The 11,275-nt window shown below is 36.2% G+C and overlaps 1 protein-coding gene across 2 annotated transcripts; it reads left to right on the top strand.

Annotated features, from left to right (window-relative positions):
• The first annotated feature begins 1,754 nt into the window (after nt 1–1,754).
• On the top strand, nt 1,755–10,770 carry LOC110937047 (DExH-box ATP-dependent RNA helicase DExH8). Of its 2 annotated transcripts, none has more exons than XM_022179455.2 (14): nt 1,755–1,974; nt 3,678–3,855; nt 3,932–4,105; nt 4,214–4,361; nt 5,645–5,959; nt 6,050–6,196; nt 6,281–6,461; nt 7,117–7,397; nt 8,315–8,437; nt 8,532–8,676; nt 8,752–9,017; nt 9,540–9,728; nt 9,824–10,348; nt 10,435–10,770. In XM_022179455.2, the coding sequence occupies exons 1-14, from the start codon at nt 1,839–1,841 to the stop codon at nt 10,645–10,647; spliced, it is 3,021 nt and encodes a 1,006-aa protein (XP_022035147.1). In that variant the 5' UTR covers nt 1,755–1,838; the 3' UTR covers nt 10,648–10,770. The 2 variants fall into 2 exon arrangements, with proteins under 2 accessions (XP_022035147.1, XP_035844520.1); XM_035988627.1 differs by having other exon boundaries at nt 1,859–1,974; nt 3,629–3,855.
• The last annotated feature ends 505 nt before the right edge of the window (nt 10,771–11,275 follow it).

Here is an 11,275-nt window from a genome sequence, read left to right as displayed (position 1 = left end):
CTGAATCTCGTGCTATATCTTTACGCCAAACCGTAAAGGGAATTGGATCTGACGTAACCGATGTTGCAAGTGCTGATGAATATGAATATAAAGATCCCGTTGATTGTTCCGTCTCTAAGAATTAGGGAATTCACTTTTACTCGAAGACGAGTCAAGTTTGGTGAGTTTATTATTTATTTTTCAATAAAACATTTAAAAAGAAAATGTAGGTAAATAGAAACTTTTAATCATCTTTTGAGTGTGTAAATGTGTACATGTTATAGGTTTTCGTTATGGACCGGGTCAGAATGCACTATAAGTAGTTAATTTGAATTAATGTCATAGTAAGGTTGGAATGCTCATTTAGGTTTGTAATTTTGTATTCAGTACATATACATCTATGGTGTATAAGTTGTTGTATTTTAGCCTAGGTTAGAAACAATCATATGATCTTGAACTTATTGCTTCTACTCCTCACATGTGGCCTGTAAAATTCTGGCCTTTTCAAAAAACACATAAGCTTTTCGGTTCTACTTAAATATATTATTAATGTAATATTTAATCTTGTAGCCTTTATAATCATTTATATTATATTAGATCAAAATATATTAATAACCTATTAATAATTAGTTGGTAATTGTTGATGGACCATATTACCCTTATTAACTAATTGGGTTTCCTCTTGGGTGTATAAATAAGGGGCTTATTAGAGAGTTAAAGGGTTACACACATTACAGAATCACAAACCCTCAATAACATCAATTTCGTCTCTCTCCCCATAACCGAAATCAACCCTAGTTTCGGTTTCATCACCATCATAACTTTACACCCTAAAGAGGAACCAGATCATCCTGACAATCATGTCGAACTCTATGGCTGCATCTCTGACTGGATTCTCTACTGGCCTGTCTGCTGTAACAGGTATGTTATTCATGTTTTCCATTACATTTAAACAGAACTGATCCAACAATATGTTTGTTTCCTCGCCCAAACATGTTGAGCACATGATATGGTATTGCCATTTGTCAAGAGATATTTTTCCCATGTCGTTCATTTGTAAGGCATCCCTCTCGATGGTTGATGAGGTAACGTCCAATTAGGTATGATCCAACATTTTAGACCCAACACATACGACCCAACAAGGGTTTTGACCCTTTTCATCTCCTATATATATAAGCCATATACCCATTTGCAAACGACCTATCTCCTTGAATAGATTCATAGAACCCCATGTTCTCTCATTTTTGTACTCTCATTTGCATATATGTTCTAATTACCTATTATCATGCAATACTCCATCGACTTGAGTGTCAGAGGGTAGTCCATAGACCCCGGTCTCTGACCCCTTCTAACAAGCTGTTCTTGTTGTTTTGCCGCATCCTCAAGGAGAAGATGAAGTGTGCTCCGTCTATCTCCTTTAGCTGATGCAATGACACATTTACCCCGTTGCGGATCCTTGCTTCTTCAATGGTCAAAGCGAGTCCCAACCAAGACAAGATCATTTTGATAAAAAATGTTATCCCATTATTGAAGCAGCCCCTTCGACTATCCTTCATCTATAAGGATGGGTCCCACATTAAAAAGCATATTGTCCAAATACTTTATCTAGCCAGGTGCATAACTCTAGTTATGGTATTGACGTGGTCCATGGGCCAAAACAAGTCAGCCGTGAGTCATGAATCATGGTCGTGCACGAACGACATAGACGCGGGAACTTTAGACCGGGCCTACTTTGACACGAGTCGTCTCTCCTACGCTGCTCGCTCGTAACGTAACCTTGTATAAATAACACTCCAATCAGAGCTCACCTTATTTTCTTCCCAAATTCCACCTTCACATTTTTGCAAGGGTTTTCAGCCATGGAGGTGCCGTCGACAACATCATCATCTTCGTCGGAGAATTTCAGAAATCTTCCTATCATGTCGCTCCGGAGCAAAATCGTAGAGAAGATAATGGAGAATCGCGTCACTCTCATCGTTGGTGAAACCGGCTGCGGTATAATTTCTATATTTTCTCGATATTAGTTTTCTAGTTAGAGTGATGATAACTCATAAGTGACTCAGTGGACTGTAGAGAAGACTAGGTTTGACCTTTAACGTCGAGCGAAAGCATAAATTTTAAGCATTCAGATTTTGAGAGAAGTATTCCGGCTACATTTAGGGTTTTGTCACGCATTAAGCTTGTATAGCACTAAAAACACATTTGTAAATATTATTCGTGTTTAGGATACAATATGGTGGGTCTATTGATGCAGAATTGTAAGTGTGCAACATAACGTCCATCTATGACATGTATGTTCTGTGCATAACGGAAAATTGTGACTCATTACAATGTTGAGTCGAGTCAAGTCCAAGGTTCCTTTAAAACAGAGTGTTACACGATCCATCCTCTTGATACGAAATTGTTTTTTCAATAACGGACAATATTGGTTGGTATGAGGGTCCAAATGTCACAACAGTCATCTTATTCATCTTGTTGCCTGCTCTTTATGTCCTTCATTCTCTTTGTTCCTTCTTGAAGTTATTGTTTGCTTGAGTAGTTGATGAAGAGTAACAAAGTCTATTAGACTAGTTAGGTAATTATCATATTCTGAATGTGTCCAAGTGTGATATTCTTCTCTATATACAGAGTCCCTGTGTAACCCTCTTATACACACAATCAAGATACAATTATTCTTCCTTGTTTAAGTGTTGGAAACCCTAATCACATTGCGGGGAAATATTAGACTTGTTACGTGATTATGATATCTAGAAGTTATCCAAGTGTAATATTATTTTCTTTATAGAGCCCCTATGTAACCCTATTATACACAATCAATATACAAATACTCTTGAAGTAGCCTTATTTTTTGTTTCGTTTACTGATCACTAGACGGAAAAAAACCGTATGCAGCTCTTGGAGATGCAGTTTGGTTATAGATCATCTATCCAACTCATTCTTTGTTCTTTTTTTTTCTCTGTCGGTGGTTGTCTCTTCTTCGTTATATATGTGACAATTACTCTAGAATTGTTTTACACTTACTTTTTTAGTTAAAAATATGGAAGCTTATCGTATGGTTTGAAACTGTTTGATGATCTTCTAAAGTTAGATTGATAACAGCCTCCATTTTTCTAATATTGGCGTTCTTAATGAAAGATTCTTATACCTTAAATGCTTCATAGAGGTGCACATAATGACATAATGTTTGCGTTTGGAGTTATTTGGAAGCCTGCTTATAGAAGAAACAACACCTTAATATGTGGCTGTTCATTAAACTACCAATATTAAGAAATGCTACATTGGTATCAAACTGTTTGTTTGTCAAGCGATAAGCATACATATGAACTTCCTCATAAGAGGCATTTTTTTAAGTTCGTCAGTGCTATTAATATCCTCGAAGACTAAGTATATAGATACCTTAAAGGTAATTACAAGCGGAGAACACTTGTTAATTAGAAAAGCTTTTATTATATTACTTAAAAAGTCGAACACTAGTTTCCTTCTGAAATGTCGTTTCCCTTTATACTACGATCTATATGCACTTATAATACACCAATTAATGTCTATTTTAATCATCTTGTATCCTAAGAATCTATATGGTTTCGTAGAACCTGCATTTATGATTTTAACTTTTAAAATTGATTATATGCTGTACTTTCTCCACTGCAAGAGTTTAAACACTGACTTTTGCTGGTTACGTTCCGTTTTCAACAATCAAGGGAAGAGCTCACAAGTTCCTCAATTTTTACTCGAAGAAAGTATTGAACCTATATTATGTACACAACCAAGGCGATTTGCGGTGGTGGCAGTTGCTAATATGGTGGCTACAGCTCGAAACTGTGTAATAGGCGGTGAGATTGGATATCACATAGGTCACTCCAAGGTTATGTCTTCCAGGTACTCACATTATTATAACACTACTTTATCCATCCATTTTACGCTTCATGCTGTTACTTTTGTTCTAATGTTACAGCTCAAAAATCATCTTTAAAACTGCTGGAGTTTTGTTGGAGGAAATGCGTGAAAAAGGAATGGATGCTCTAAAGTACAAGGTTATTATACTTGATGAAGTGCATGAAAGATCTGTTGAGTCCGATCTTGTTCTTGTATGTCTGAAGCAATTTCTCATAAAAAATAGTGGGTTAAGGTTAGCATATTTGTTTCTTCATTTCACCTCTTTCCTATTTTTCTTGCTTAGATTATCCATATTTTTTTGTCATCTTAACCATTTGTCTTACATTGTTGAATTTATTAGGGTGGTATTGATGTCAGCTACTGCTGATATTACAAGATACAAGGAGTATTTTAGAGATCTCGGTAGAGGTGAACGGGTTGAAGTTTTAGGAATTCCGAGCTCCGCGCAACATACTTTGTACCAGAGAAGAGTATCATATCTTGAGCAGGTAGTTTGATTAATTCGTAAAAAAATTATTATGATCAAGATTTCGCTTGCCAAAAAATGTGTTTCTTTCGTTATAATTGTGCTTATACCTGTGCTACTTAGATGACTGAAACTACAAGTATGCAACATTGTAGTGCGTTTCAAGGATTCATTATTTCAAACCTATTAACCATGTAAAGTCTACCTGTTTGTTGTTTTTAACCACTGCTTAATGCAGCCTTGTTAGAGTGTCCCGGAATGATTTTTTGCTGCATATTTCATATTAACAGCAAAAATCAAGAATCTTTTAGAGATAATTAACAAAGCCAAAGAAAGGTATCCCCTTTTTGTAGGATTCCTAATTATACAATATGCTATAAGCTTCCATTTAGTAGAAAAGGTACGTATTATGGAACTGTAGAATATTAGGAACCCATGACCTAGTGGTCTAGTGGTATGGTGCTTACCGCCACAAAAGTAGGTGGGTTCAAATCCTTGTAGGTGCAAGGTTAGGTGGTATTTAGGTGTAAAAAATTGTTGTTAAAAATGCTTAGGAGATTGCTTCAAGCTTCACATGCATTAAGGATCCTAATTAACACTGGTACCCGTTGAATGCTAAATGGAGTTTTAAAGAACTGTTACGTTGATGGGTATCGGTACCAAACTTTATAAAATATGTATTTATGCATGCTATAACACCTAGTAAAATCAGTATTGTTGAAGATTTAAGGGTGTGTTTGGTTTGCGGAATGTTTTGGAATTGGAATTTGAAGGAATTGGAATTTGAAGGAATTGGATTTGGAATTCAAACATTCCAAAAGAAATTGGATATTGTTGGAATTGGTATCTCAATTCCATTTTTGATGTGTTTGGTTGTCAAATGAATTGGAATCTATCACCACGGACCCAGCACCCCTAGTTCGAGTCGAAACGGCTCACGTGGAAACTATGCGGGTCGAAACGATGCGCGTCGATACGGTTCGGGTCGAATCGGTACGGGTCGAAACAGTGTGGGTCGACATCAACCGGTCGAAGATTCCAATGAGTTTACTTGAATTCCTTCACATGTAGGAAGGATTTTGAATTCCTTTAGCTAAAGGAATTTGAAAGAATTCATGCCCAATTCCAATTCCAACAAATTCTGTGAACCAAACATCTTAAGAGTTGGAATCCAGCGAAAGAAACGCCAGCTAAGGGTATTTTGAAATTTGAATTATTTTTACCCTTATGGCTGTTTTTGCAACTGTTGTTCAGTGTTGTGGGTATACGTACTTGTTTATTCTTATATTTTGTTTTGTAAAACAGGTGGTTGAACTTCTTGGAATGAGTTCAGAATCTCTATCTTTGAAATATTGTTCCGGATCAAGCCCAGATACATCGGAGGCAACTTTGAAAGAAGAAGTGCACGCGCTTATACATAATCTGGTATTGTATATTCATAAAAACGAACCCGATATGGAGAAAAGCATTTTGATATTCCTACCAACTTATCAAGCATTGGAGCAACAATGGCTTAATCTGAATCGTGTTAGGAGTGCTTTCAAAATTCACATCTTACATAGTAGTATTGACACCGAGCAAGCTCTTAATGCCATGAGTATTTCAAAGTCTCACAGGAAGGTTAGCCGTTATCCTCTTTGTTTTTCATGTTTATGTATTAAGGGATGTTTGTATTCGTGTTTTCTTCGACTAACATTATTCTTGGTGCAGGTGATACTGGCGACTAACATAGCAGAATCTTCTGTAACAATACCAAAAGTTGCTTATGTGATTGACTCATGCAGATCTCTACAAGTCTACTGGGATGCAAATCGAAAAACTGAAACATCAGAGATTGTTTGGGTATCTGAATCTCAGGTAATTAGTAGTTTTTACTTCTTTTGTTATATACAAGCTTGTTTGAAGTTTTATATCTCCATGTTGCATATTAATATGTTATAGGCTGAACAAAGGCGGGGAAGAACCGGCCGCACTTGTGACGGTGAAGTATATCGACTTGTCACCGAACCGTTTTTCGGCCAATTAGAGAAATTCGAGCCACCATCTATTTTGAAGTTATCATTAAGGCAACAAGTGCTTCTTACAACTTGTGCTGCATCAAGAGCTATCAATGATCCAAAGGGTAAGCTATTAGGCCTGTAAATGAACCGAATGTTCATGAATTGTTCGTGAACTTGTTTGGCGGGAAGTTCGTTTATTTAAATAATGAACGGACATGAACACAATTTTTTCTTCAATTAATTAAACGAGCTACATGAACACACGTTTTGTTCATTCAGTTATGTTCGTTTCAATTTAAATACATTAGTAGTTATATTTATTTAAATATTAAACATAAAAGGAACCTTCTATCTACTTACATAATTATAACTAATTGGTAATTGGGCTTTCTAGTAATAAAAATGGGGTTTTCAATGGGATTTATCGTAATCAATTACTAATTTATATAAAAAATTACTTTATGTTTAGGAAATTATGTTCATTTATGTTTCTTTAGTTATCTAGTGTTTGGTTATTGTTTATTAAAATATGTTTGTTAAAGTTTGTTTGTTTATGTTCGACTGTTCGTTTAGTTTACTTTCGTTAACTGTTCGTTTTGGTTTTAAACAAACACACCCATTTTCTTAATAAATGAACATGAACAAAAAAATGTGTTCGATTAAGTGTTCGTGTTCGTGTTCGTTCGGTTCATTTATAGGCCTATAAGTTACCGATTTATAAACATGTTGGAATTACCTCATCTGTTATTTCTGAACTAGTTTAAGGGTTGTTTCCAGTCTTGTTGCAGAAAGTTATGGATCCACCGAGACCTGAAGTTGTTGATGATGCACTAGAATTACTGGTCCATATCCATGCTTTAGAGAAAACATCACCAAGAGGTCGTTTTGAGCCAACGTTTTATGGAAGATTGCTTTCCAGCTTTTCTTTGTCGTTTGATGCTTCTATGCTTATTCTAAAGTTTGGAGAAGCCGGAATGCTACGCGAAGGCATTATAATCGGTATCCTAATGGATACCCAACCTTTACCAATCATCCGTCCCTTTGGACAAGAAGCACTGGTACTCATATTGGATCTTATAAATCTTTAATTAAAAACAATTCAAGAGGTTAATGCTTTAAAATTAGACTTTGGGTGACTTGCAACTTGTTTGACCCGTTCAGTTTTTAGCTAAATTCTTTGATTGACCCATTTGAAAGAAAACACAACCTAAGTTAACCCGTTAGCAAACACGCCAAAATGACCACAGTAAATACCATATCGGTTCTCATGAACTTCAAAATTGTGATTTAGCAGTTGATCCTGGTAGATTACTCATGTATTATAATAAATATTATTAAAACACAAGTTGGGTTCCACAGTAACTTTTTTTTTCTTCTTTTAATCATTTTTGTCTTTCTTTTCTTTGACACCTTAACTTTTAGTTTTCATAGTTGCACCTCGTAACTTTATAAAATGTCATTTTGACCCCCTAAAGTTTTAAGTGCTTATTTGTATATATGTATGTGCCGGTCTAAATTCCAGTTGGTTTACGTTTCGGCTTAAATTTTGTCGGGTCAAATATAATACATTTTTGCGCATATATTTATGTACGTTTTCAGTTGGTATACGTTTTGACGTAAATAATGTTTGGAAACGAGTTGGGTCAAATATAATACGTTTTCATTAGACGGTTTAAATTCGAGTTACTTTACGTTTTGACGCCACCGCAACGCGGTATCATCTTCTAACTTAAAAAAAGACTTTTAAACGTATTTTTTTTTTTGGAAATAAGTCGGGTCAAATATAAAACGTTTTCATCTTATTTTACTATGTACGCTTTCAGTTGGTCTATGTTTTGACGTAAATTTTGTTCGGAAACAAGTCAAGTCAGATATAATACGTTTTCGTTAGATGGTACAAATTCGCGTTACTTTACGTTTCGATGTTGCTGCAACCCGCGGGAGAAATTTACTAGTTTTTAGTCTGAATTTACAGTTTTCTAAGTTCGCCGATGACTACTACAATCAAGATGGCAAGCTCGCTGGTTTAATGGGTAGGAAGGAAGTGATATTCATGGCTAATTTTTGTGCCTTTCAGTTCTGGCAACGTGCTTTTAAGGTGAATAAATAATGGTGACATGATTTATTCTTTATTTTTATCGTACATATGTGTTTTGAATAGATTGGGTGACGTTTACTTTACCGTCATGAAGGATAATCTTCGGCTTGAGCGGTTAAAACACCTTTTAAAGCCTGATGAGACTACAAACACCCAAATTGCATCCTTGAGGATCGAAGAGGAGTGGTGCTTGTTCCACAATCTTGTCCAGTCATCACTCCAGCGTGTTGCAGATATATGTATGATTTCTGAGATGTCATTTTAGGCCTTTTATACGAGTTTATGTTAATGTGGAGTAATTGTTATGGCTGTAGATGAGACCGTTCTTAATTCCGTGCATAGATACCGCCCCAGTTTTCTAGCAACCTCAAATGGTCTACCGTCTTACTACGAGCCGTATGGCTTTCAGCACACTTGTCTTCTTACGATTGGACACAATGACGATTCTGACCCTCTTGCCACCGATGATGATAGCAACCCTATTAATGAAACAAAGAAATGTATAGCCTCACCTTATGTGGAGGCAAACGGGTTTAATAAGAATGCGGTTGCTTTTAAATTGGCCAACTCGATCAAAGAGGTATTTAAATTTGAGTAAAATGCCATTTTCGTCCCGGAGGGTTTGGCCAGTTTTGCGACTTTCGTCCAAAGATTTGTTTTTCCGCATCTGGATTCAAAAGGTTTGAAATCTTGCCATTTTCATCCGGCTCGTTAGCTCCATCCTTTTTTCTCCGTTAAGTTGGGGGTATTTTCGTCTTTTTGTTAACTTAAAGGGTAATTCGGTCTTTTTCACTTTATGTACAAGCATTTAAAATACCCTTGACTGAACCATTAAACCGAATTGCCCTTTAAGAACATATTAAAAAAAAAAAAAAAACAGAAATACCCCCGACTTACGGAGAAAAATGGATGGGGTTAACAAGCCAGATGAAAATGGCAAGATTTCAAACCTTTTGGATCCAAATGCGGAAAAACAAACCTTTGAATGAAAGTCGCAAAACTGACCAAACCTCAGGGACGAAATGTCATTTTACTCTAAATTTTTTCGAGTGTCATTCAGTTACTGTTTTTATTGTATCTAAATTTCTGTCATGTCAAGCAGATACGGATTTGTTATCTGGAAGACTCAACTGGCAACAATCAAATCCAGAGTTTATTTTCTTATAATGGTGTAGACGCGTCTCTGTGTAGATTTTTTATTAAAGGGACATGCAATAAGGGAACACAGTGTTTATTCTCTCACTCATTAGAAGCTAAAAGACCCGTTTGTAAGTTCTTCTTATCGTTACAGGTATGCACGTCTTTCATCTTATGTCTACCTTTAATTTTTAATATCCCAAACAAAGATGTATAAAAGTTAATCTTAATCATAATCTCTGATATCAGGGTTGCAGAAACGGAAATTCTTGTTTATTCCTTCATAGTTCAGACCAGCTCTCGTTACCAAGTACCAAACACGAATCATGTTCTCCAGATTACGCACCTGCTGACGCTTCTCTGCTTTTAAGTTTATTTCCTAACCCAGATGACGGCTGCGTTCTTTTATTTGACGACTTTGATATGCAGTTCTCAGCAAACATTGCTAGTTTTTATACTCCGTCTTCTATAGTTTGCACTACTTCTGCGGTTAAATCTTTTAGCGATCCGTTTTTGCAAGATTTAAGAATATTGTGGGGACTTTCTCATCCACACGGAACTATCGTTTCTAAAGCTGCTAATAACTCAATACCGTGGAAAAAAGTCAAATGTGCTGTTTGGATTCCTAAGTTTGATAATGTGGATAATTGGGAAGAACATAAAGGAATCGTTAAAATGTTTTTTGAGTATCTTGCTGTTCGTATACTGGGTGATGCTTTGTATGAAGTCCAAGTTATTCTCGTTATGAACAACCTCCGATTTGCTCAACTGCAGGTATTAAAGTTTTTTCTCACTTTGCTCTGTTTAAAAACGGGTTTGAAAACGTTATTTCGGTCACACACAAAACGTATTTATTGCAGGTTGAGAGTTTGGGGAGAGAGAATTTCTTCTACCTTAGAGAATCATTTGCATTCGATGAATACAGCTTTGGGAAGGTCTCCGGGGTTGCTACTAAAAAGCCGATGCTGTCATCCAAGGCAATTGCGTATGTGTTTGATTTGCATCCTCCTACTGATATTCAGTTCGGTGATTATGCATCAGTTATTCACAAGCAGCTGCATAACATAACTTAGGACTTTGGAGATATAGCGCTAATATTAGGCTAACGTATCATATATTGTTTTTGCTACCTGGCATATAACTGAAATCAAGCGTATTTTGGTATATTATACATTCGTTGAACTTGTTTTCAAGTACTTGGTATTTTTGTATGTGAGGTTTACTGTCGTTTAGAGTCATATGTGTTAATATGTAGAGTAAATTGCCATTTTAGTCCCTGAGTTTTGACCAAAATTGCCACTTTAGTCCGAATAGTTTTTTTCTTGCCATTTTAGTCTAAATAGTTTTGTTTTCTGCAATTTTAGTCCCTGACTTTTGTCATTTTTTGCTATTTTCATCCAACCCACTAACTCCATTCAAAAAATGTAGTTAACTTAGGTGAATTTTGGTCAAAGCATATTTTTCTTTCTTTTTTGCAGGTGCGATGTTATGGGGATGGTGTTGTGCTTAGTTTACAATGATGATGATGGCAGTGGTTGTTGGTTTTACGATGATGGCGGCGGTGTTGGTTGATGACGTGGGTGGAGGAAAAGTGGCCGGTGGTGGTGGAAATAGTGGGTGGTGATGGTGGTGGGGTGGGTGGTGACTGTGCAGGCAGGTGGTGGTGATAATAGAAGGTTGTGATGGGGTGGGTGGTGGGAG

Source organism: Helianthus annuus, chromosome 4, assembly GCF_002127325.2.
Source record: "Helianthus annuus cultivar XRQ/B chromosome 4, HanXRQr2.0-SUNRISE, whole genome shotgun sequence".
In the NCBI taxonomy this organism is placed as follows: domain Eukaryota; kingdom Viridiplantae; phylum Streptophyta; class Magnoliopsida; order Asterales; family Asteraceae; genus Helianthus; species Helianthus annuus.
Note: the sequence above shows the minus strand (reverse complement) of the source record. Positions and strands in the feature narration are given on the sequence as shown.

What these genes read in the sequence shown, in the direction of transcription:
- LOC110937047 (XM_022179455.2), top strand. Translation starts at nt 1,839, where the DNA reads ATGGAGGTGCCGTCGACAACATCATCATCTTCGTCGGAGAATTTCAGA. An exon ending in CCTTTGGACAAGAAGCACTG is followed by an intron (nt 7,398 to 8,314) that starts GTACTCATATTG and finishes CTGAATTTACAG; the next exon opens with TTTTCTAAGTTCGCCGATGA. An exon ending in TCCGATTTGCTCAACTGCAG is followed by an intron (nt 10,349 to 10,434) that starts GTATTAAAGTTT and finishes TATTTATTGCAG; the next exon opens with GTTGAGAGTTTGGGGAGAGA.